Source organism: Pteropus vampyrus, unplaced genomic scaffold, assembly GCF_000151845.1.
Source record: "Pteropus vampyrus isolate Shadow unplaced genomic scaffold, Pvam_2.0 Scaffold394, whole genome shotgun sequence".
Taxonomy (NCBI): domain Eukaryota; kingdom Metazoa; phylum Chordata; class Mammalia; order Chiroptera; family Pteropodidae; genus Pteropus; species Pteropus vampyrus.
This window is the reverse complement of record NW_011889175.1, coordinates 676,737-704,096: the sequence shown is the minus strand read 5'-3', so window position 1 is coordinate 704,096 and position 27,360 is coordinate 676,737. Positions and strand designations below refer to the sequence as shown.

The window sequence follows — 27,360 nt, the reverse complement described above, 5'->3', positions numbered from 1 at the left end:
TCGCAGGAGTTGGAGAACCTGGTCTAAGGAGAGCCGGAGGGACCACCCATGCTCTTCCAAAGGAGTTCTTCCAGCTCTTTAGGTGAGCCAGACCTCGGAGTTCATGAGCACAAATTCAGGAAACCGGGTGGGCTTAGCCTTCCCTCCTTAGAAAGGTCAGGACCGGTTACCTGTGCAAACTGGGATGAGCTGAGGAGAATTTACGCAAAAGGGCTGCTTCAGTCTCTGACTCTGGGAGTGTTAATGCTGTAGAGTGAACTGCCTCCTGGTACCCTCAGCTTGTTTTCAAGACCTCATTGATTTATTTCTCAACCTACTTAAACTATTGTAACAACAAAAAAAAAATTGTATTATATGTACTTGCATATTGGCCCTTTCTCCCTTGCCTCACCTAATTCAGAGGGAATTTTCAGCTATGTATGTCCAAGCTGAGTATCCACTGTCAACAACTTAATAATGGCATTTAGTAGAGGGATTGTCAGCCCTTACACAGAAAGATGTCATTTATCTTTGTGATATATTGGGGTGATATCTAGATTTTAAAAAGTTTTTTCTGTCAACATTTTCTGACCCAGGTAAAAGTACTGTTCAGCTAGATTTTTGTTTTTGCTTAAATTTGAATTTAAGTTAGTACTATTATTGGTAATATAGATAGAGCGAAACCTGTAAGTGGGATAGTTTCTTCCTGTTATCTGGAAAAATCCCCCCCCCTTTTGTCTGTGAGAATACAGTAAATAATTTTGAAATTTTGTTCATTGCAATTTGCATCTATTCACTAAATTACTGAAAACACTTAATCTGCTTACTGGGCAGATGTTTTTGTTCTTGGGACTAGGCTATATTTTATAATTTTAAATATAATTTTAAAATTATCAATCCCTTGAAAATTGTAACTTGTCCTTTGCTGTGGATGTTTAAGCACTTAGCTAGTGAATAGATGATTTGTATTAATGCAGATACTTAGTGCTTGGTTTGGTACTTAGCAAACTTTACTAATTTTACTGTGCAAAGTAATCATTTATTAGAAAATAGTATAAGAAAGACAAAGGAATAAGGTAGTATATGTTGTCAGTTTTAATTTCAAGACATTTGGATTTAAAAATTATATTAAAAGTAGAATAGATTAGTTAAAACGAAATAGTCTTTAAACTTCCTCACAAAGCATAACCTTCCACAAATCATACAGTAGTCCATTTTTTTAAGTCTTTTTAAATTTAGTCTTCTTTTTCTAAATCTTAACTCATTTGCTCAAATGAAATGCATATTTACATATGGCAGACAGTATAATACTAGAGGGCAAGAGTATAAGGCCTGACCTCAGATTTTCTTGCTCGCCATTCCAGCTCTGACATTTAGCTTGAACTGGGCAAATTCCAGCTCTGACACTTAGTTTGAACTGGGCAAATTATTTACTCTCTCCTCATCTATCTTCATTCTTATAGCTTCCTTGTAGGGTTGTTGTAATGTCTAAAAAGATATTTATAAGGTTTATAGAATAGCACTTGGCCTACAGTAGGACTTGTGGAACATTAGAAAATTTTATTATAAAAATTGTGAAAAATAGAAAACAGTGGAATAAAACACCATAGAACCACTAGTAAAGACAAGTGTTATTGTGTTGCTGTTTTCCATCTAGTTTTATTTTGTTTGCCTTTACATAATTAGAATCATGCTATAGATAAAATTTTGTCTTGCTCTTTTTGATTAACATTGTAATAAGCATTTTTCCTTGCTTTTAAACATTTCAAGTAAACTATCCTGTAGATATCCTATAATGTACCTAACCATTTCTTTTTGAATGGAATATTTAAGTTAAAAATGGCAAAACTAGTATATATTTGTATATTACTTTAACAGATTCTCATATTTATTATTTAAAAATTGGGGGGGGATTTTATTTTGAGAGTGAGAATGAAAAATAGACAGGATAATTTGGTATCTCCCTTTAACCATGTAGTGTTGGAGTACATAAGAATTTTAGAGTTCTGTTAGTCCTGGTTTATTGCCCTAAGAAGTTAATTGGACTCTAATACATTTTCTAAAGAATCAGTTTAACATTTTAAAGCACATAAGAGGCCATATTGGGGTTACCAGTTATTTAAAAAATTCTTTTAACAAATGATATATAAACAAAGATGTAAACTTAATAGCGGAATACTATGTTGAAAAAACCATGGGTTGTTAGAAAAATGTATAGTATTAAGCTTAGCTTGTGAAGAGAAATGCAATTCTAAAGACTGTGTGTGTGCAAGTGTGTGTGCGTGTGTGCGTGTTAAGCTTTTGATTCATGGCGGGTGCCCAGTCTGAAAGGATGGGATAAAAATTTACAGGAAAGAAAATAAGAAAGTAGAACCAGAAGAGGTAGATTCAGTTAACCAACTATTTGTGTGTTTATTGAATAAAATGTGTTGAATGCCTGTGTACTTAAGAATGCCAGATGCATTTTTGTATGTTTTCAGATTTAATTCTTGCACCAGCTCTATGAAGTAAGAATTTCTTGTTTTACAGATGAGGAAACTGACCCTCAGAGTACTGAAGCACACCCTATATCATACATCTAATAAGTTGTAGATTCAGTCTCTAATCTTCTGGCTTTAGGAAAACTCTTTTTTCCTACTCCTTTGCATTTATAATTCTGGAATTCTCAAACATCGATTTAAAATGAGAAAATACCTTTATCTTATAGATGAACTATAAGGAAAAAGAATACAGATGAGCATGGAAAGTGAGGACACAAAGAAAATACAAGGTGAGAAATTCCTGGATCATATCTGGAATTAGTTTTATGATATATTTGGGGACAAACTGCAGATTATTTGACAGGATCCAGGAAATGAATAATTCAGCAATTTACATAAATATTTATTGTGAACCTACTCTGTGCCTGTCACACTGACTTCAGGAAACTGACATTCTAATGGGAAAAGTCATATTGGTAATTAGAATACCATATGATAGCTGATTTAATGGAGGTATATACAAGAAGAGTTGGTAACCGGAGAGAACTACCCTAAAATTATGCCTGGAAGTACAGATTTCAGAGTTATCCTCAGAGAGATGGAAGTTAAAGTCAATGGGTATGGAGGAGATTAACCGGAGAGGAAATATTAAAAGAAAAGAATGAGGAATAGTGTTCTCCTTAACCCATACCATTACATAAGGATTTGGCTGAAGAAGAGGGCCCTCAAAAAAAGACTGAGAAAAACATTTCAGAAAGGTCACTGGAGAGTCAAACATGTAATGTGATATTTTGGAAATCAGCCTTAGTATTACTGACCCTTCTGGGTCGGGGGCCCAAACCAAGGTCCTTCTTCCTAGTGCCATTGGCACCAGTTGAAAGAGAATGAGTTTGCTAAAACAGAGCAGAAACTTTATTCTTTGATCAAGGAATGGAGAAGGGTGAGTTCATGCTTTAAGGGCACCTTCTCCCCAACTGGGAAGGTGCCCTCTGTATTTATAGGCTGTGGCATGGACTGATTAAATTCCTTTTTAGGGATGTGTAGTTACTCTTTTGTTGAACCCAGCCCTTTGGTGCATGGTTTTTTTGCACATGATGCCCCATCACCATCTTGGTTTTTAGACTTGGCACCTTGGTCCTCCTCATTTTGGGGTCAGGATTCCTTTTCAATTTCTGTAAGCAAGCACAGCTCCTGACATAGTTTAGGTATTGAGAAACATTAGCGTCTTTTAGATGGTAGCCCTGATGACATTAGGAAAATGCTTTCTGAAGATCACTTGAAAGCAATCAGTGTCAAATGTCCATAGTTTTTGTAGAATTGATATTTATTCTTCCTTAAATATTTGGAAGAACTTATAAATTAAGCCATCTGAACTTGGAATTTTCTTTATAGGAAGGTTTTTAACTGTGTTTTCAATTTCTTTCATAGAAATAGGACTACTTAGGTTCTCTCTTCTTGGGTGAGTTTTGGTAATTTGTGTCTTTCAAACAATTTGTCCATTTCACCAAAGTCATTGAATCAATAAGTATGAAGTTGTACATAACCATTATTATCTTTGGAATATCTGTAGAATCTATGATGATACCATCTCTCTCATTTTGATATTGGTAATTTGTGTCTTCGCTCCTTTATTCCTGATCAGTTTGTCTAGAGGTTTATCAGTTTTATTGATCTTCTCAAGGAACCAGCTCTATTGTTTTTCATTTTCTATCTCATTGATTTCAGCTTTGATCTTTATAATTTTCTTCCTTCTAATTACTTTGGGTTTAATTTACTTTTTCCTAGTTTCTTAAGGTGGAAGCTGAAGTCATTAATTTGAGAGTCTTTTTTAAATAATATAGGCATTTGGTGTTAATAAATTTCTTCCAAAATACTGCTTTAGTAGCATCCCACAAATTCTAAGATGTAATATTTTAATTTTCATTCAAATTTCTTAAGCAAATATAGCTCCTGACATAGTTTAGGTATTTGGGTATTGAGAAGCCATTTCTAAATGGCAGATATTTAAACCAGTATAGCTTTATGTAAGGAGAATAATATTTGGATTTTTTATTCCTATATTTCATAAAAAGGTCAAATCAAATGATTTCAAGAAGTTCAAGTTCTTTTATTTAAGGACCATATTTCTTTAATATGTCTTTATTAGATTATAAAATTAATGCATATGTACTATTTAAAAAGCAAATATTACAAAGATATGCATTTAGATAGTGAATTTAAATGGTTACTTTTTGAAGGGAAATGTTTAGTTTAAAATAAAAAAAATTTTGTTCTTTAGAAATGAAGACTGACCTGAACTTATTATTGGAGTGTCTGAAATATCAAATGGACAACCCTTTTTCACAAAAGGAAGCTCTAGTCACTATTCATTCAGTTTGTCAACAAAACAGTAAGATGTGATAATGAATTCTTATCTGCGATTCTAGTTCTTTAGTATTCTGATATATGAAATATGCATAGTTCTTTCTCTTCCACTCAGTTCCTCTACATGTTATGTTTCTATGTTCATGTCATTTATTTTAGCCTTAAAAGAATAATCATAATAAATATCATTTCTATTTTGTTTTGTCTGCACACCCTACAGGTAATGCAGGTGTTTATTTTCGAGAAATTGGTGGTTTGATGTTTGTACAAAATCTTGCAAAGTCAAGTGAACATAGCATGGTAAAAGAAGCAGCCTTATATATATTAGGAACTGTTGCTGAACAAAATGGTAAAATGTAAAAACTTTATTATCCTTCAAATATTGTGTTACACTTCAACAAACTACTAAAAAATAATTTTAGAATTAAATTCCTTTTTTATGTGTCTGGATAGTTTTATCCAGATATTTTATTCATTTAAATTAATGCATGCCAAAGATTATGTTTAACTTATTAACTAATGAAGGAAACAGTAAAATGTTACAGCTGTTTCCGAGGCGATGGCAAAAAACAATATAGGCATTTAGGAATGCTGAAATAGTTTTATAAATAGGGAGGTAACTGCTCAGTATCTGCAGGGTAATAATTAATTACATTCTGCTTTCCAAAATGTTTTGCATTTCTATGGATAAGAATAACTTGCATTATTATCAGTTTTCTACAATTTACAGAGTTGTAAAATAGTGCAAAGTCATTGAAAGGGCCCTGATAATCTAGAAGAGTATCCTAGATAGAACAGTCAATAATCACTTCCCTCCATTTCAAAATCTTTCACAATTCTTCTTCTCATTAGTTGGAAACACTTTTTTTTTTTTCACTCACTTTGTTTTTTACCACCATGCATAAGTTTTTTATTTTGATAGAAATAAAATTCATCGTTTTTGCTTTCCCCTTTTTGCTTCTGTATTTTGAGCCATAGGAAAGTTTTTCTTAGCCCCTGGTTGTAAGAGAATCTACCCACATTTTCTTTTGGTTCTTCCATGGTTTTTATATGTTACTTTTATACTTTTGACCCTTTTTGAATTTCCCTAAGGTATGGCGTGATGAATGGCTCCAGTTTTATCTTTTTTATATGGAAATACAGCTATCCTTACATTCTTATTAAAAATAGATCTTTTTTCACATTAATTTGAGATGATTCCATCTTCATGTAATGAATTTTCATATGTGGTGGGTCTATCACAGATGTTTCTATTCTGTTCATTGTCTATATATCTAGGTATTTGAATCAAAAGATGAAGATAACCTACGACCAGCTTGTATGTGGATAAATATGCTCTGGGTATACAAATTCATGTTGGCAAAAACATTTTTCTGTAGTATACCTGAAATGAGGTTGAATCTAAACTATCGGTTTGTTAAACAACTTTATATTATTATATATTCATTCATTGACTATTTCTTCATCAATTGTTAAGAATCAAGCTGTGTGCTAAGCATTGGGGACAAATAAGACATTGTCCTTGCCTTTAAGAGAGAGTCTAATAGCTGGTTCTAGACACTGAATAAAATACTGAATATATCTGTGTTTAAATTATTTTTTAAAATTCTGTTTATTGCATGATTATCACACACACAAAAAAACTCCCTAGTATTATGAAAGTATCATTTTTGTTTTTGGGAAAGATATTTTTATATCTAGAAAAGCTCTTACAAAATAGCATAAATATCATTTGTTCCTCTGAATTTTCTTAAGTTTTTCTCCTGCTATGTTTTGTTACTTACTCATCCTCTTAATGTTTTTGTCATATTTTAATTTTTTGCTTAGTTAGGTTTTAATTGGAAATTCTAAGAATTGCAGTTCATTTTTTAGAACCTATATCATGTATTTCTGATTAAGATATTGCTTCTTTGGTCTGCTAATTGATTAAGCACATATCAATTTGTCAGAAATTTTGTTATATGATAGCCAATAAATGTCAATGAAATGAGGTCTGATTTGTGCTATGCATAGAAATTAAAATTATCTTTTTATATTTCAGTTTACTGTCAGCAGACTTTATGCACTTCAGAATTATTTGAGGACTTAATTTGGTTCTTATGTAATAATGATTCAAACACAAATTTGAAAAGAATGTCTGTCTATGTTATTTTGGTTCTAGTTTCAAATAATAGTAAGTACATTCTTTTATGTTGTAGAAACATTTTTTAAAATAATAAATTGGAACAATTGTTATGAATTTTTTATTCTAGTCCTTATATCAGTGTCTTTTTTATTAACTTCTGAGAACTAGTTTTAAGAAAAGAATTAATAGTATGCATTTAATTGTCCAATATTTGTTAATTTTAAGAAATAGTAAAATGATTGTATTATTTAACACTTAAAAGGAACAGATTTAAAAGCAAAAAAATAGTCATTTTATGAATTAGTTTGGTTGATTTTCCACTGAATTGACCATTTAGTTACAATGTTTACTGTATCAGTTAGCAACTGCCTTAAATTTCATGTAGCTCTTGGCTAAAGTTTTTTTGTTTTTGTTTTTGTTTTTTCAGTTTTGTTTTTGGAATAGTTTTAGATTTATAGAAAATTTGCAAAGACAGTTATAGCATGTTATATATACCTACTGCTCAGGCTGAGATTATTTTTTAGCATCGCTTTATTTAGATTTTCAAATTGTTAGAAATTTTATAAGCATTTAAAATACTTCTAGATTTTTTATTTTTTCTATTTTTCTATTTTGAGTTTTTTTAAAATCTTGGAGCATATTTCGATCTTGTAACAGCAAAATAAATGTTTTGTAATTCTTAGAGGAAATTTGAGTGTTGTCATTCTCTAAGTAATATATTTTCCATAATCTCAATTACAGATTTGTATCTGCTGTAGTTCTGTTATACTTTGTAATACTTTAAAATGATTAAAAGTTATGTATTTAAAATGCTACTTAAATGCTTTCTATTTCTGCAAAATTCTAAACAAAGGTCATATTCATGACTATTCTTTTAAGGGGCTGGACAAACGCTTGTGAGAGAAACAGGTTGTATTAAAGTTCTGTCACAGTTATTCAGGTAAGCAGATATAAATTTCTTGTTATTAATTATTTATTACTTAAGATCTTAACATATTGGTATTAATTTACTTCCTTTTCTTTTTAATCTAATAGGGTAGTTATTTCAAAACATGAGTTGAATTTGTCAGATAAAAATATTTTCCAGAATTATCAGTTGTGGTCTTCAGTGTGTAGTACTCTGTGTGTCTGTGTCAACAATCCGCAAAATGGTAATTATCTCAAATATTTAAATATAAAAATAAAGATAAAAACAAATGAAAATTGGCATTTTTCAAATACATTAAAACGTGATTGACTTTGTCTCCTTTCAGATGAAAATCAAATGCTTTGCTGTTCACTTTTTCCACATGCTAATGACTGGCTAATAAATTGCATAAAACCTGAGATAATTCGTCCTCTTTGTTCATTTATTGGACTCACTGTTGCAAATAACAGTAAGTATTCATTATTCTTTAGGTTATACTCAAAGAAACTTATTTCAAAGCATAGTAAAAACCTATTGAATTAATGGATTAATTTTATCCCTGTAAATTGGGTAAGTTTGGGATGCACTTAGACTGTTGCAGATAGGAAAATCTTAAAAGTAGATCTTGTTAGGAAGATATTGGGAATATGATGATCACAGAAGCTTTGAGTATTCCCAGATAACCTTCACAAAACAGAGCTAGACAGCAAAAGAAAAAACCCACAGAATGTGTTCTCTGACCACATAGATTTAAATTAGAAATGAATAAAAATAATAAAACATCTAGAAAAGTCCCCCAAACTGGAAATTAAATAATTCAGTACTAAAAAAAAATTAAACAAAAAAACACAAATCTTTGAGTCAAAGAAATGTTTTTAACTGAATGACACAACTGAAAAACAATATTAAAAACTATGGGATGCTGCAAAAGCAGTGTTTAGAGGGAAATTTATATCATTAAGGCTTGCATAAGGAAAAGAAAAGTTTCAGGTTGTTTTAGTTTCTACCTAAGAAACTAGAAAACAAAGCAAGTTAAACTCAAAGTAAGCATAACGAAGTAAATAATAGAGAGATCAGAAACCGATGAAATAGAAAAAGAACAGAATAAAGAAAAATCGATGAAACCAAAAGCTAGTTCTTTGAAGAGATCAATAAAATGGATCCTTTAGCTAGACTAACCATGAAAGAGAAAGCCCAAATAACCAATATCAGGAAAGAGAGGTGATATCCCTATAGTTCTTAGATATGCAAAGGATAATAAAGGAATAGTAGGAACAACTTTATGCCACAAAATTGGACAACTTACCTGAATTGGAAAAATTCTTTGAAAGACACAAACTACCGAAGTTCACTCAAGAAAAAATAGATAACCTGAATATTCCTATATCTTTTTTAAAAATTAAATTTTTAGTTCAAAACCTTAGCTCAGAGGAAACTCTAGGCCCTGATGGCTTCACTAGTAAATTTTAGCAAACATTTAAAGGAAAAGAAATTCTACATGAATTATTCCAGGAAATAGAAGTGGAAGAAACACTTCCCAACACATTTTATAAGGCCAGCATTATTCCCATATAAAACTTAAAAAAGACATTACGTGAAAACTATAGCCAATATCTTTCATGAACAGATGCAGACATTCTTAACAAAATATTAACAACTCAAATCCAGCAATATATAGAAAGGATAAAACTATATTATAACTAAGTGGCATTTATCCTAGGAATGCAAGATTGGTTTAATATTAGAAAATTGACCAATTCACAGACTAGAAAAGAAAAACTATATAATCTCAAAAAATGAAAGCTTTCCACATAATTCAACATTTGTGACAAAAGCTTTTGGTAAACTTGGAATAGAAGGGAACTTCCTCAGTTTAATAAAGGGCCTATATAAAATTCTACAGCTAGCATACTTAATAGTGAAAGACTTAATGCTTTCCCCTTAATGATTGGAAAAAACATAAGAATGGCCACGCTCACAACTTTAACATTTTATTGGATGTGCAAGCCACTGCAATAGGCAACAAAATGAAATAAAGGTAATGAGATCGAAAAGGAAGAAGAAAATACAGTATTTATTCATAGATGATGTGATTGTCCAAAGAATCTACAAAAAAAAAGCTACTACAACCGATAAAGTGATTTTTTTAAGGTTGCGGGATACAAGATTATATACAGAAATCTATATTTCTATATATTAGAAACAAACAATTGACAACTTAAACTATACAATAATGTCAAAAAACTAAATAGACCACTAGAACTCGCACATTGCTAGTATATATATATTCAGATATTTAAAGCGAATTGTCATGTTTTACATTTAAAGGAACATAACTCTATAGTTCCAAAAATTGGAATCTATTTCCATGATGCTTTGATGTTTCCTATTTCTCTAAAAGCCAACTTGGATGAGTAGTAGTAGTTATAGGACCTCATTATTCAGAAAACTGGTATGAAATATAGATTAGAGAAAATTTGAAATCTTCAATGTACAAGTGTAGAGTAGGATGTTCTTATAAGTTTGAGTTTTATTTAGGCTATAACTAAAAATCTTTGTCGTAATGTGCCATTTTCATCTAAGCTTTTAAAAATACTTTTTTCAAGTTTTTTAAAATGAAAATATTTTGTAAAGAAGCCTGTTTTGGAGTCTCTATGATATTGAAAATGCTCATCCTTAAATAACATTTCCTAATGGTTCCTTTCCCAGATATAGAAAATTCTCAACACAATTTTTTTTTAGATTAAGGTCTTTGTGTTTTATGGAACAATACAAAAAGTAATTTTTGAGTTTAAATCATCTTGGCTCAATTTGTGGTCCTAGGGTAGACTGGGAAGATTTATGGCAGAGTTATAATCACTAACCCATCTATTCATTTGTAATAAGTTCATTGTTGGCATAGGAGCTGTAGAGACTATTGAATGTGCAGACTCACAGGATACTTTCCCATCAGAATCATTTTCAACAGGGAACAGAAGGCTTTAGACTTTTAAAAAAATGTATCTGTCATTTACTCTTTGGAATAGTTGTTATGACTCTCAATATGTTATAATTTTATGCTCCAAGAAGTATAAGAATTATATAAGGTGGATGAAACAGGTGTTCTTTTGGAACAGTTAAATTACTCTGCTCTTTGTAAATTAAAGCAAATTGTGCTGAAATTTGGAAAATAGGCAGCTTGCTAATTGCAGTACCAACCTAGATGAATGAATCTATTCTTTATAGCTCTATTGAAAGATTTGAGTTTAATAATGTCATTCTTGCAGAATTATCAATTCTTGCTAAAGGATACAAAAAGAGATATCTAACAAAGAAATACTGTACTGTACAGGTACTCACTCATACTATGTCAAAGTGAGTTTCTTACATAAGGAAGTAATCTATATTATTATGTATATGCCCAGGCAAAGACTCGATTTTTCGAGATTTTTAGTAAGTACACTTGGCCCTGTATCCATGTTTTCTGCATCTGCAGGTTCAACCAAACGACCAATTTAAAATATTAAAAGAATTATTTTGTTCCTGAAGTGTACTACGTAGTAAGGCCTACAATGGTTGTGTCTGTACTGAATATGTACAGATCATTTCCTTGCTGTTACTGTCTAAACAATACAGTATAATAACTACATAACATTTGACTCGTATTAGGTATTATAAGCTAGAGATGATTTAAAGTATACAGGAGGATGTACATGGGTTATGTGGAAATACTATGCCATTTTATATAAAAGAGTTGAGTATCCTCAGATTTTGGTATCTGTGTGGAACCAATTCCTTGTGAATACAGAGGGATGACTGTATTTGAAAGAGTCAAGTTAATGTTATATTTAGTGCAAATTAATTGAATGAAGCCATATAATTGTCCTCTGAGATATTAATAGTTCTGTTACTTTATTCCTTAAGCACGTGTTCAGAAATACTTTATATCTGTGGGTGGACTGGACGTATTGTCTCAAGTTCTTGTACAACTAGAATCTGATTCACACAAGACTCTTTCCAGTGCTAAGCTTGCAGTGGTGGTGACAAAGACTGTGGATGCGTGTATTGCTGATAATCGTGAGTGAAAATGCTTAGTAATTTTTCTACAATTACATTTTGTTTGACTTCAACATGGTAAGTATTGAAATGGTATCTTGAACACTAACATGGATTGGACTTCCAGTTTTTCACAAGTGGGAAAGAATCTTAGAAATGATCGAGTCTAACTCCTTATTTTCTTTCCCATGGAAGTTATAACTTCCCTAACGGGTCAAATCTAGGTCTTCTTACTTCAAGTGTCATGATAGGTTCTATCATTCCTAAACCTTTGTTTCACTTTAACAATAGCATTAAATTAAAGAGTTTAGATGAGAAATCAAGGGACATTTTGGAGACATAGGAATGGAACACCCTATTTATAGATTTTAAAAAATTATATAAAGGATTAAGTTATGCCTCTTTCTGTTGTGTGTGGTCTGACTTACCCAAACATAACTAGTGAGCGACAGAACCAGACTTGAACCCATGGATGCTTCTCACATGTACAAAACTGAGGATTGATAATCTATAAATCTTTGTAATAAGCAACTCCTAACATTTACAAATAACTGAAAAAATAAGTAGGTTTAAAAAAAATCAGTTATTGAGTTCCTGCTATGTGTTGGGCTCTATGTGAGCTCTGGAGATTCAAAGATGATTAAGATATAGTCCTTTGAGGAATTCACAACCTTTTTGTTGATGTAAATATTGTTAGACTCTGGGTGAACTCTGTTAAAAGCCTTGTAAGAAATATAGCTTAAAATGGTGGACTTCTTGAATTTTGTCATATCCCAGCGTAGCTTCAGTTATGCTTCACTGCATCATTAACATCAATAGAACCATGGCCAGTTAGCAGAGTATTTCACTGATAAGCAAGAGTTGAATACATAGGAAGGTCTTTACTGTCCAATTGAGATAAGTGTATAAGGAGAGAGTACACATATTTCACTTTTAGGAAGGTAGCATTATTGCTTCATATTACCAACATTATGCAGGACAATTAAGAAGAAACAGTTCTTCAAAAAATTTGCTGAAGTAAAATATCTTTAATATGAGAAGAGGGATTAATGAAAGCTATATAAGCCACCATCTTATTTCAGTGCATTTACTTATATTCACATATCTATATATATGTTAGATGAATATTGGATATTATATAGATATATAGTATTCTCCCAAGATAAAGATCTGAAAAAATAGTATATGTAAAGTATGAGAAATAATATACGTATAGTTATAAGTTTTAAGTTTGTACTTTTTTATTTTATTTTATGCTAATAGCTATGTTTGGGGAAGTACTATCCAAGTACCATATTGTTTCAAAACTTCTGGCATTACTGCTTCATGAAAGTCTGGATTCAGAAGAAAAATTTAGCATCATTCTTACTCTCGGTCATTGCACGGAGGTTTGTGGTAAGTATTGGATTTATTTAGTGTGCTTATTAAAACCAGTGGAATGGAACTACACTTTTGTTTTTTTCCTCCTAGAAATCTGAAAGCCTTTAAAATATTGCCTTTCTCCTAGTCATTCAGGTCCCAAACTGGTCATTTTGCTCCTCATCCTTCTTAATCCATTGTATTTAGTCAGTCCCTAAAACCTGTGGTTCTACTTCTGTTTACCCTTCCTTATCCCTTTCTGCCCAGTTTCAGTGCTACCCTCCCAATTTAGGCACTCAGCCCCTCAAACTCTTTCACCATTGTTATTGCAATAGATTCCTCCTTCTGTTTTTCTTCTATCTCCATTTTTCAATCCACTCCTCACACTGCTGCACAGATATCCTGTTCTCCTTTGCTACAAACCTTCAAAAGTTCTTTATTTCTCTACCTATCATTCTCACCGTTTTTCTCCCTTCCATTTTCCTCCCTCTTTCTACTCTTTCACCACTTTCTCTCTGTCCACTCTCCTTCTGCTTTCCAACTCTCTTTACTTTACTCTCTCCTTTTCTCTTCAATCTTCTCTCACCCTCCGACTTTCCACTCTCTTTTGTTTGCACTCTCTCACTTCTCTCCTCTCTTCTTTCTGTCATTTTCTATTTCCTCCATTAGTTTGTTTCTTTGTTCTTTCTCTTCTGTATGATTTAGGATTTAGTATACCTTTTAAATTTAAAATTTATTTTTTATTAAGGTTTGACGGATAACCTTTTTTAAAACCAAATAAGGGCATTTGTCTATGCTTATGAAGTATGGCATTACTCTGTGGCTGTATTTCAGGAATCATCACTGATGAGACTAGGTATTTTCTGAGTCCATTATTTCCTAAATTGAAAATTCTTTTGAAACTATTTATATTTTTCTCTAATTTTAAATTGGAACTATGTTCAAAATTATTACATGGAAGAATTATGACCTCCTGCAAATAGTTTATGATAAGATAACTGTCTTCTACTTTAATTTTTGATATGTTTTCCAGAGGAAAATCAGATTGACCTTTTTAAAAACAATGGGCTTCCACTCATGATACAAGCCTTAACTGAATCTCAGAATGAGGAACTAAACAAAGCTGCCACTTTTGTGCTTTGCAACTGCAAAAAAATTAGTAAGTTTTCTGTTACTTTAAAAAAAAACGGCAAAGTTTATAAAAGGGGAATTTATATCTGCTTTGATGAACCGGGCTCCTTTAGCTCTCAGGCTCTTCTTACATCTGAAAAGCTGAGTATATAATTTGGACATGACAACTAGAGTATTTCAGCATATAAAAAAAACTATATGGAAGAGAGCAACAGTATAGATAATTCATTTATTTTATGCAACATGGGCAAATTCAGTTGTAGGACTTAAATTTGAGGGCTATGAGAGACATGATTAAATCATAATATACATTCATTTATTTAAAAAATGTTTGCCTGTAATTTGCTATGCACTATGCTAGGTATTAGGGATATAATGATGAGAATCTGTGCGCTCATAGATATGAATTTAGTTTAATTGGAGAAATAGATAATAATTGAATAGTCTTAAAAAATGAATGTATTATTATAAGGTAATAAAAAGGTTTAGAATGGATGGAGCACAGATCTTAGAGCACCTGTAACAAAGGACTATGGCCTAGATTTGGAGAACAGGCTTTGGGAGGAAATGATTCTTGAGGCGAGACCTGAATGTATAGAGTTAATTAGGTGAGAAGAAGGGAATTTGTTATGGGCCAGTATCTCAGGCATAAGCTACAGTGAGGCATGAAGGCCCTGTAGTAGGAGGTCCCTGGTGCATCGAAGCAACTGATAGCCAGTCTGGCTGGAGCACGAGTTAGTGGGCCATGAAAAGGATAGTGGCCATGAAAAGGATTTTGGTCTTTGTAAAAGAAAAAATTGCTGCTGCAACATGTGAAAGAGAATTTAAAAGGTTATGGGAAGACACTACTTTATGAAAACTTTTTTTAAAAAAACAAACTACTTTAAAACCAGTATCCATACACCTGAGGGTGTTTATGTGCCTGACATAACATATTCATGCTATTCTTTTTCCTATAACTCTGAAGAATAAAGTCTGTTTTATAACTTTTGGGTCTTGGGCCTCTGCTAAACTCTTGCTTTCCACTTATTCTCAGTACTGCTTGGGTAGTAGAGATAGCCTAGGTGGGCAAAATTTAGAGAAGGGGGTATGAGATACGAGGTTGTCCTTATTTAAAGTGTTAAAATAACATTTCTAGTAACTAACTCACTGCTTTTTCCATATTACAAAGCTGAGAAATTAAGTCTAAGAGAATATTCTTTTGGTGAAAATGAAGCAGAACAATTAAAGAACATAAATATGAAAGAGAAGAATATTGAAGAGTACTGGAAGAAAGCAAAGGAAATCCTTCACAGAATAGAACAGCTTGAAGCAGAAGAAAATGAGGTTGGCTTCTTTGTTTCAAAGAATACAGAACTTTTTTCAAATATTTTTTAACAATAGAGGTTAGAGGGTAAAAGATTTTTCTTGCCAAGTTATTTTTTTTTTAATTTTAATGGTTTTAAATTTAAAATTTAATAGTAATACTTGAGGAATCATCTTTGAACCTAGATTTTTTAAAAAGTGGAAATGAAAACTAAAAAAGTAAGAGACATGGAAGATGGAGCCAAGAGATCTAACATTTATATAATAGGGGTTCAAGAAAAAGAAAAGATGGAGATGTAGTAATCTCTCTCTATTATATATGTATGTGTATATGTGTATGTGTATATATATATACACATACATTTCCATATTTTACTATGTAAGTATGCTTTGTGTATTCATATGTGTATACATTTTTAAAAAGAAAAACATAGTGTCTAACTTAGTATAGTATAGTAATTTCATTCTTTTAAATGGCTTAGTAGTCAATATCATAGGTTACCATAATTGATTTAACTAGTTGTTATTGATGGATATTTATATTATAATCAATTTATCACCTATGTAAACAACTCTAAACATCTTGTAACAGCTTTATTGAGATATAAATCACATTCCATACAATTGATCCATTTAAAGTACATATTTCATTGGTTTGTAGTATACTCAGAGCATTATGCCATCAATTTTAGAACATTTTCATCACCCCAGAAAGAAACCCCATACCTTTTAGCAGTCACCTTCCCTATTTCTCCATTTTATCCTCCCCTCTCCCCTGCACCAGGCTGAGCAACCACTAATCTATTTTCTGTCTCTATATATTTGCCTATTCTGTACTTTTTATATAAATCTAATCATATAATATGTAGTTTTTTGTGACTGGTTTCTTCCATTTAGCATAATGTTTTCAAGGTTTATCCATGTTGTAGTGTATATAAATACTTCAATCCTTTTTTTAAAAAAATAGCTTTATTGAAATGTAATTCATATACCATACAATTCACTTATGTACGTTTAGTGTATTCACAGATATGTTCAACCATCACTAGTCAATTTTAGAATATTTTCATCACCTAAATTTTGTACCCTTTAGCTATTTCCCTGCATCCCTTACCTCCCAGCCATAGCAACCACTAATCTACTTTCTATGTCTATAGATTTGCCTATTTTGAACGTTTCATGTGACTGGAATCGTGTAATACATACATGGTCTTTTGTGACTGGCTTCTTTCACTAACATAGCGTTTTCAGGGCTCATCCATAATTTAGTATGTATCAGTACTTTGTTCCTTTTTATGGCCTAATAATTCTCCATTGTATGATTATACCACATTTTGTTCACACATTTACTAGTTTTGATGAACATATTCTTTTACTTGTAACATATGTCTTTATAGTTAGCATGGATTTCTTGTAGACAGTATATAGTTTGGTCTTTTTTTTATCCTGTCTGACAATTTCTGCCTTTTAATTGACGTGATCACTCCATTTACATTGCATGTAATTATTCATATGTTTAAGTCTACATATTGTTGTTTGTTTCCTTGTGTCCCATTTGTTCTGTTCCTTTTTTTCTACTCTCCTGCCTTCTTTTATATTATTTTAAAATATTCCATTTCTCATCTTAATGATTTCTTAATGATTTCTCATCATTATTATTTCTCCATTTATTGGCTAAACATTCTTGATTTTTTTTAGTGATTGCTTTAGGGTTTATAATATACATCTTTAACTTATCATGGTCTATATTTAAATAATATTATTCCACTCATATATTGTAAGACTTTTATAGTAGTGTGCTTACAATTCCCTTTGTTCTTTGTGCTATTGTTGCCATATATTTTACTGCTACATTTTTTATTAACTACCCAGTAATGTTATTATTTTGCTTTAAATAATTTTTTTCTGAAATATTTTTATTGAGATATTTTTTACATACAATGATTGTCACACATTTTAAGTATACAGTTCAAGTTATGACAATTTTATACAGTGGTATAACTATTATGACAATCAGGATATAGAACATTTCACTCATCTTAAATGTTTCCTTGTGTCCCTTGGCAGACAGTCCCATTCCCTATCGTGAGGCCCAGGCAATCACTGGTCTGCTTTCTGTCACTAGATTTCCTTTTCTATAATTTCATGTAAGTGGAATCATATACATAACCTTTTGTGTTTGACTTATTTCACTTATAATGTTTTTGATTTTCACCAATGTTGTTAATATTTTGTTCATTCCATAATATGAACATACTATATCTTGTCTATTCACCAGTTGTTGGACATTTGGATTGCTCCCAGATCTTGGCAACTATGAGTAATGTGCTATGAACATTGGCATACACTTCTTTGTGTGCAGTATACATTTTCATTTCTCTTAGGTAAATACCTAGGAGTGGAATCACTGGGCAATTATACTTTACACCTTCTGGTGTCAAATCAACTGGCTGCTTAAGTATGTGTATGTGGGGGCTTAGGATTTAGTAATTCAATTACTTCTTAAACAGACTTTCATCTAATCTTCCCGTTTTTAACTCCACCATCTAGAGGTTCCTGGCCTCCAATTTCTGAGCCTTTTGAGAATTTGGTAGCATATCTTAGGTAGTTTCTTGGCTTTTCCCATTGTTAGCTTCATGTCAGGTTTATAAAGTCTGCTAAGTAAGTTTTCACCTACTTGCTTTCCAATTTCCAAAATTTTGTTGTCTTTATTTCTTCTTCCATTTTTCCTATCCTCGTGGGTTTATGCCTTTTTAAAAACTGTTATTCTAATTGGTTTTTTTTTTTTTCGGAAGGACTAAAAATAAATATGGGTGATAAATGCATTATCCTTACCTGGAAGCCCTCTTTATCCTTTTTTTAAAAAACAATTTCAGAGTATTCCATTAATGGATGAGCTAGCTCCCTTTCTGATGAACATTCAGGTTATTTTCAGCTTCTAGCTATTACAAACAATGCTACAGTTAATAACATTAACATTTTGTATGTATAAAAGTATCTATAGATATGCACAGTTTTTATTATGAAAGATACTGTCAAATTGTTTCTCCACAGAGGTTGTACCAATTTACACTCCCATCTGTAATGTATAAGAGTTTCTCTATCACCTTTTGGTCTTTGCCAATGTCATAAATGAAGAAAGTTATTTCAGTGTAGCTTTAATGTTCACTTCTCTTATTATAAGTGGGATGGAGCACTGTTTAATATGTTTAACAGGTATTTATATTTCCTGGGAACTGTTAATCTTTTTTGCCCACTTTTCTACACTGTTGTTATCTTTTTCACATTTTATTGTAGTAGCTTTTGGTAAACATTAGTAGAAAAATTATACCGTAGCCAAAGATATGACATATATATTCTTTCTAGGTGTTTTATCATTTAGTTTTACTTCTGGCCATTTTCTTCTCTGAGAATATTCCCTCTTATATTCTTGGTCTCCAGCAGAACTTTAAAAAAATTTTTATGTGGTAAAATATATTAGTTTTTCTCTTTTCTTTTATTAGTTTTTTTCTTTTATGATTCATCAATTTTGTGTAATAGTTGGAAAGGTCTTATTCTCTTTAATAGTAAAATAGTTTTCTTTTGGAACATATATAATTTCATTTTTATATTTCAATATTTAGTTCATTTTGACTTTATTTTTGTATAAATTGTGAAATAGGGATCCAATTTATTTTTTTACATAAATGGCTACCCAGTTGTCTCTAAATCATTTATTGAATAAACTTCCTTTTCTTTCTGATGTAAACTGCTCCTTTTATTCTGTATATTCTATTGACAATCATAAGCTTTTTCTGCATTATTTAAAGGGATTGTAAATTGGATTTTAAAAGAAATAGATTACCTGAAATTATTTACTTGTTATTTTTACATTATAGGAAAAAATACAAAGAGAAAAATATAAGAATAATGTTTCACCTATGAACATAAATATTCAAAATACATTGAAATACCTCCATGCAGATAGTATTAGTGGCGGTCCCAAAGCAGAAGATAAGGATGAAAGCCAGTCTAGAAAGCTTCAGAGTTGTAAGTCCCATGGATTCATGTCTAAAGCATGCACAAACGATGACCAAATGAAGACCCTGTTAAAGAGTGCAAATCCAGTTAATGCTTGTTATAGGGAGAGTGGGCAAAATGAGACTTTATATAAATCCAATTCAAGCTGCAATCAAAACTTACATGAAGAAACAACTTCTGAAAAAAAAGAACTTGTTTCTCAATCGAGGTATTGTTTAATAATTGTTTATTTTTAAATTTATTTAGTAATTATTTTTTATGCAGTTCTGTGTGCCATACCATTAAGCACTGGGATACAGAAATGATAAAATATGGTCCTGGGAGGAGCCTAAAGTAAGAAATGTTGGGAAAGGAGTTTGGACAGAGAAGTATGGGCCAGTTTATCTAGGGCCTTGCATGTTATACTCAGGACTGTTGGTTTTAACTCATAGGGTAGAGGGAGCCATTGATGATTTTAAATTGAGTGACATGATCAGATTTTAATTTAAAAAAATACTCAGAAAACTAAAACTGAAACCCTATACCTGAAGTAATGTATGCATTGATAATCCATCAACAATGTATCAAAAACCAGTTTGTAAGTTTAATAAAAGGGAGTAGTAGAGTGTGATGAAAATCTGGTTTAGGCTTGCTTTTTCATTTGTTCCCTGCACATTACCTCCAGTACACGTCTTTTCTCCCTTGCAGATAGATAGATACCCTGTGGGGCTGGATCTGGGATTGTAGCTTTTCTTAAATCCTTGTGTTCTGATGGTTACTGTGCTAGGAGGGAAACTTAAGAGGATGCTACTATGTTCTGGGAAGATTGCAGGGCAAACAACATATTAGAAAGATGGATTACGTCGTTACCATCCCTTTTTTCCTTTTCAAAAGCATTCCTGATATTGATTTCTCAGGAATACAGAATTGGGAAGTAGTGAGATGTACTCTTGGGCCAAATCATTTTGTTCTTTCCCTTTTTTGCCTCCATTTCTTCCTATATTTCTTTTTATAACTTTTTCTTCCATGTTTCTGTTGACATCAGTATTATTGTCCTCTGCCGTCTTGTTTAACTCCCCTTTTAGAAACAAGATTATAATCATTGAAGACCCCACTTTGGCAAAATTTGGTAGATTTTGGTAGATCCTGACTCCAGCTCTTTCTGCCTGCCGAACACCCAGAATCATACCATTGCTTACAGAAACTTTTGTACATCCACCAGACAGTATGTTTACCTTTAGTAATCTGTTTTCTATTTTCTTTCAGTGGCCATGTTTTTAAACATCCAGATCCTATTGTCAAAAATAGAAGGCAGCAGTTGCCAGTAACAGGTATAATTAAAAATGTTTCTTCTTTGACAAGAAAACAGATATTTAGGTGACTAACGTAGCTAAAAACGTACATTGGGATATCTGCCCTCTAAAGTATAAGCCACGCCTTTGACTCTCTTTCTGCTGTAAATGCTTCAGTCACCTAAATAGTTATCATATTTGTTGGTATCTAGAACTTGTTTATCCATTAGGATGACTGGATGTGTAGTGCTAGGGTAAAGTTTATGAAAATCTTGATAATTAATCTTGTAAATGTCAGGTCCTTTTCATTATTCAAAAAAATCTTGCATTTTGTAATTTTTTTCCAGATCCATTTACATTATGTTCAGATATAATAAATAAAGAAGTCATCAATTTTCTCTCAACTGACAATTGTTCCAAAACATTCAAGTACAGGTGCTCAGGTAAATATTTTTCAATTACAGTTGTTTCATAAATAAAGCTTTATATGATATTCATTAACTAGAATTTGTAATAGTTCTCCCTGTGTGATTTAAACTTAATTTCCTTTAGAGAAATAACAATCTGGAGTATCATAACATATTCAAAGTAATGCCTTCTATCTGCATCATCCTGTGCTGCCAGTATTTGTTTATGTGAATCAATATAACTAATACTTTTTTATTTTTTTGTCACAAGTAATACCATCTATAAGTTTAACTTTACTGGTTTTGGACCTAACAATGGTTGGCGGTTTTTCTGACCTAGGGATACTATAAAAGAATCACCAAGGTAAACATTTTTTATATTTTCAGAGAGCCAATAAACAGGTATATATTTTGGATTATGCTGTACACATTATAGGCATTAAGTAATAAATTTAAACTAATTTGTTTATAGTAAATATATAAATGTTTCTAGTGTTCCATGCCCCATTATTTTTTCTGCAGGGCTCTTGTAAATGTTCCACAATGTGTATTCCATCCCTTCTCCTTCAAACCCCAGTAATTTCCCTTTTTTCTTATTCTTGCACGCTGCTCAGTAAAGACCGAGGCTATTCCACCACATTAGGCTCAGAATACTACTATTCTTTATTCTTCAATGTGGAGTTTAATTCTATTACTCTAAAACTGATATCTAGCTATAATCTGAATCCCTGCTCTTTTTTTTTCCCTTACCATTTTAATATTGTAGTCTTTTCTTTTCGTTGTCTTTCTATCCATTAACTCCTCTTATACCACCTTAAACTGTTAATTTCTCCTCACCTTAAAGAAAATCCAAATATTTTGTGTGATTTGCTATTGTTTCAAGTAGTCATCTACTCTTCTTCCACCATTGGTTACTATTCTTGCTCTTGCTCCCTTCTTTTTCAGTGTATTCATTCCCTTTTTAACTCCCTGCAATCTGGCTTCTTTTATTGTGCTTCTACTAAACATTAATGTTAAAGATTACCTGAAGCCTCACTTTTTTCCCCCAAAAACCAATGACTTTTAAAAAATTTTTTATCCTTTAGTATCTCTGCATTGTTGACTACCATTCCTTGAAACCCTCTCCTGTCAATAGTTTAAAGCCACAGTTCCCAAACTGTCCACCCAGGCTTCCTGAGGCTCTGCAGTGAATTCACAAGGGCACTACACAAAATTTTAAATTTTGTAAATGAAACATAAAATTGTCAATATCTTTTGGACATTGCATGAACTACTAGCTCAAAGTAGTTCACAGTTTCAATATTAGATTGTGCTACTTTCCTTTTGAAGATATCATGTCTTTGTAGAGCTAGATTTTCAGTGGTTGTTGTGATAAAAATCAAGTACCACATGAAAATCAATGTGGCAGTGTCCAGTCTGGCTGGAAATGAAGATGACAATGTGCAGTCTGACTCCAGGATTTGAGAAGTTGTACTATACCCAATAGGTGCACACATCACATTAAGGAATAATCGTAGTTAATAAGAATGAAATACAAATATTTTTTGTTTGAATTATTTTTTTCAAATGGCTATTAAGTTGTTAGAACATAAGTACTTATTACATTATTTTGGAGGTTTTTTACAATGGTTGGAGGTTTTTTTCACCTAGGGATAGTATAAAAGAATCACTGAGATCAGTGTGGTAATGCTTTTGTGGGTTAAAAAAAAAAGAGTCCTTATCTGTTAGGGATGCATATGAAGTATTTACAGATGAAATAGTACTTTAATGCAAATTCCAGGCCTCGCAATCTAGTGTGTACATGGCAGGCAGAGCAGTGTACATGGGGTGTAGATAAAATATGACTACCAATGAGTTAATAATTATTGAAGCTGGATGATGAATACATGGAAGTTTACTGTACTTTTTTCTTTACTCTTGTGTGTTTGAAATTTTCCATAATAAGACATTAAAAACTACAACTGAGCATAAGAGTCGCTCCTTTTGGATCTTCTACGAGTGACTCCTGCTGAAAACTGACCAAAGTAGATGCTTCTTTTCTATATCACCATAACTCTGTTCACACCTCTATCATGACACTTATTTCACTGTATGGTATATGTTGTCTGTACTCTCTCAGATGACTTTGAGCTTCTTGACATATTTATAATTAAGTTCCTTATTTCACTTCAATTACCATCATAAAGATATTTGCTTTCATAGATTTATTATTAGATATTTTGTAATATTTATACATCACTTTAATTTGTTTTCTTTTAGGTTGCATAGCAGTAGGAAAATCCCTGAATAGCCGAAATTTTAGCAAGCTCTTGCACTCTTGCCCATACCAATGTGATCGTCACAAAGTCATTGTGGAAGCTGAAGACAGATATAAAAGTGAACTAAGGAAATCACTTATCTGTAACAAAAGTAATTAATTCAGCAGTATTAAAAAAACCGTAATTATGACTATATATTATGATCTAGAACATATATTAAAAGCTAGAGTAAAATAATGTTGAAAAGAAACTCTGTCTCTGAGAGACTAGTAATTTAAAATGTATCCAGGAAGTAGATTTAGTCTCTGGTGGTTTAAAAATTCTTCCTAATCCACCTAAGGATTCTTAGAACGGGGAAAAAAGGAAATACTATACTAATGGAATTGATGTGCTATTAGATCGATACTCTAACTATGCTAAATTTTTTCCATATTTTTCAGAAATTCTGCTGACCCCACGTAGAAGACAACATCTCAATAATGAACCTACTACCTCTGGAGGAATAAGTGAATATATTTATTAAATAAGCCAAAATTTCATATATTTCTGAGAAAGAAGAGAACAGCTCAGTGATTGTTCTCAGTCTCATTATGACTCTTAAATGATAACTTTTGACTGATGAGAGTCATACTTCCTAGGAAAAGAGGCTTTCCTCTTCCCTTCCGCATGTTGCTTGCTCACCCATTGCTTTCCAGCTGGGGAAGGAACAGGAGGAAACTAACATTTATTAAGCACCTACTATGTGTTAGATGTTTTATAGCTATTATTTGCTATAATTCTTATAATAACATTGTACAGTAGGTATTATTTTATTCCCATTTTAAGGCACACTGAGTTGGCAAATAGCAGAGCTTAGATTAAAATGCATAAGTGCTTCAGAGAGATTTTGCAGAAAGTTTTAATTTATAACTATAGCACTTCAAACAACCAAAATCGAAGAGACAAATTGTATAAACCTTAAAGCCCTGCTTAAAAATCAAAATACTTCTTAAAACAATGAGTTAATTTACAGGAATTTTTATTTAACTTCAGTGTTAACATTTTAAATTCATCACCATTCCATATTTATCGGAGAGTTAAAGAACATTACCATTTTCTTCTATTTATATGGAATTAGTACCTGAAGAGTAAAAATAAGCAGTTGAATACATTACTTTCCAAAGTAACCTGGAAATTAGTAACATCTATAGAGCCGTTCTGTTATTTATTACAAAGACATTCGGATGTGATACATCTGGGAAACATTTTGCCACTTACTTTTATTTGGCCATTTTAACTGCCAAAACTGAAAAACTTTTCAAATTTACTTTTTATATCTGGGCCTCTTTCTAGGTTGAAAGTCCTGCATGCAAATTAAAATTAAGTACATGTCACTATAAAGTAGCCTACTTTTTAAAGTAATATTTTCTGTATAAACTGTGAAAATGGGTATTTTTCCATAGAAACATGTTACACTTGGAAATCTTGTTTTTAACAAGGCGTTGGCATCAAATTAATATAGTTTTTTTCAGCAATATGTCTTAAAAGCAAATATATAACTAAAAATATAATCATTTTACATAGTAAAATCATTTGCAGAGCCTCATGAAATGTATGTATGTAATTATGGTTATACATTGATTATACAGAGGGATCCTAAATACTATTATGTGACATTCAGCTCAAAAATACACCTTTTTGTGGTTTAGAAGTGCTTTAGCTAAAACTAAATAGTTAATAATTTGGCCTGCTTTTTTAGAATGTAGAAAGGCATCTTGAGGAGGTAGTGATTAGATGGTCTAATATCTGTTTCACAAGCAGGCCAGGAATATTTGCTATATTGCCATTTTTTTCCCTTCTTGATAAATTTCTTTTTTGTATTAAAGACATTCATCACCATTCATTTGGTTATAGGTTACACTCAAATTTGAGACCATTCTTTTGAGAAGGGACCATTGTAGCATCTAAGCATTTAAAGAGCCTCAGGGACAAAGCTCTTTTTAAAGATGGTTTGGTATCTTGAGAGGGTTTGAATAAATCTCTAGAACTGAGCCTTCTTGCCTATCTTCTCCAGCTCTTTCCTAATGCCCAGTCAATATCAAGAGGATCAATTAAGAAGCCAGAGGGGAGCTTTGTGGTATACAGAGCTACTTCCTCCTTTTACGCTGCTCACCACCCTGCTGCAGTAACCCGTGAGGAACTGGGCATAGATGTTAAAGTGTAGGAATCAGTGAGATGGCAGCCGCAATGGAAAAGTGGGCCATGAACTTTAGTACCCTAATATGCTGAATGTTATAATAACCCAGCCAGTACTGATTATCATGAGTTCAAATCATTTAGTAAGTGATACTGAAATCATTTATTTCTTAGAAAACCAGAGTTTTCTAATAAACCCAAAAGTAAGGAGTAACTTCATTGATAAGCTTTGAAACAGTTTTAACAGGTACTAAAGTTCTAGTGACTTTTTTATTTCAACAAATCATTATTGATCACCTGCTATGTGTCAGATACTATTTTAGGCACTGGAGATACAATGGTGAGCAAAACAGAAGGCAAAACTCCCTGTCTTCATGGAGCTTACATTCTAAGTAATACCATTAAATCATAATCAGACATTATTTTCATTGATTTATCAGCCTTCTTTGGGTAAGATTTCTCTTCTTTTTAAAAATATCTGAACTGTGGCTCCTATCCTAGGAGAGGTGGAAAAATAGCTAACAGTCTTTACCTGATAGGGCAAGATTTTCTGACTATCCCAGCACAATTATTCCAGGTTCACACAAGTAAACAGCAGCCTTAAGTGGATATACAAAAAAAATCCTCGTCAGCATCAACCTACAATAACATGAATTAGCAATGAATGAAAAACTTGAACTATTTCCTAGTAATCATCATCAGAAGATATTTGTGTTTACAGATACCAACTGTGCATTCTTTATATTGTAAAAAGTATCCCTAAACACCAGATAGTTAAAAATTTTCTTGTGCAGCCTACTTTTTTGAGTTTTAACAAGGTGAGCATCCATATAGGTAGTGAACTTGCTTTTTAAAGCAAATTTCAAAAGACCCTATTCTTTAAAAATATTAAGATTGATCATTAAAGTAACAAGTGTCGATATTCTTTTCTATTCTATGAAGTTATGGAGCCCTTTGGGAAGACTCTATCTGTAAGATAGGTAAGCTATTTGTTAACTGTCCTCACAGGAATATTGAGAGAATTAACAATCAAATGTTTGTAAATTCTTATGTTTTTTGACTGAAAGATGTTGCAAATATTATTACAATATGATAAAGTTACAATTATTGAAGAAGTCACAGTGATATCATTTAGCTTAATAAAAGGCACTCTGTTTTTAAAAATTGAAGTGGATTTCTATAAGACGAGTAGCCCAGGCATTAAGTTTTCTCACAATATAGTTCTCATCTTTAGAATAAGTTAAGCACTTATTTGGGTCTCAAGAAGATTTTTTTTTTCCAGCAAGCACTAATATATTCTACAATTCTCATTAATTACAGAAAAAAGAAAAATTCGTAAAAACTTTACTAAAGAAGAAGTAAATTATCTTTTCAGTGGAGTTAAGAAAATGGGAAATCACTGGAATTTAATTTTGTGGTCTTTCCCCTTTCAACAAGGACGGAAGTCTGTGGACCTTGCTCGTAAATACTACAAGCTGACCAAATGCCCTAAGTGTGTGGCTCCTTTATTGGAAGACTTGTCAGTTTTTGGTTTGAACTCTTAA

The 27,360-nt window shown here is 31.9% G+C and overlaps 1 protein-coding gene across 1 annotated transcript; it reads left to right on the top strand.

The window, feature by feature from the left end:
- The first annotated feature begins 17 nt into the window (after positions 1-17).
- TERB1 (telomere repeat binding bouquet formation protein 1) lies at positions 18-27,360 on the top strand. The gene is made up of 18 exons (XM_011380571.1): positions 18-82; positions 2,687-2,749; positions 4,738-4,848; positions 5,044-5,172; positions 6,865-6,996; positions 7,828-7,888; positions 7,984-8,099; positions 8,202-8,324; positions 11,759-11,911; positions 13,154-13,285; positions 14,283-14,408; positions 15,552-15,706; positions 19,564-19,913; positions 20,951-21,015; positions 21,324-21,419; positions 23,643-23,792; positions 24,082-24,147; positions 27,137-27,360. Exons 2-18 carry the CDS (start codon positions 2,713-2,715, stop codon positions 27,358-27,360), a joined length of 2,226 nt encoding a protein of 741 aa, XP_011378873.1. The 5' UTR covers positions 18-82; positions 2,687-2,712.

Excerpts from the sequence above, each read along its gene's own strand:
- TERB1 (XM_011380571.1), top strand. The coding sequence starts at position 2,713 with ATGAGCATGGAAAGTGAGGACACAAAGAAAATACAAG. Across the intron at positions 8,325-11,758 it reads ACTCACTGTTGCAAATAACA|CACGTGTTCAGAAATACTTT; the intron begins GTAAGTATTCAT and ends TTATTCCTTAAG. Across the intron at positions 23,793-24,081 it reads ATCACTTATCTGTAACAAAA|AAATTCTGCTGACCCCACGT; the intron begins GTAATTAATTCA and ends CATATTTTTCAG.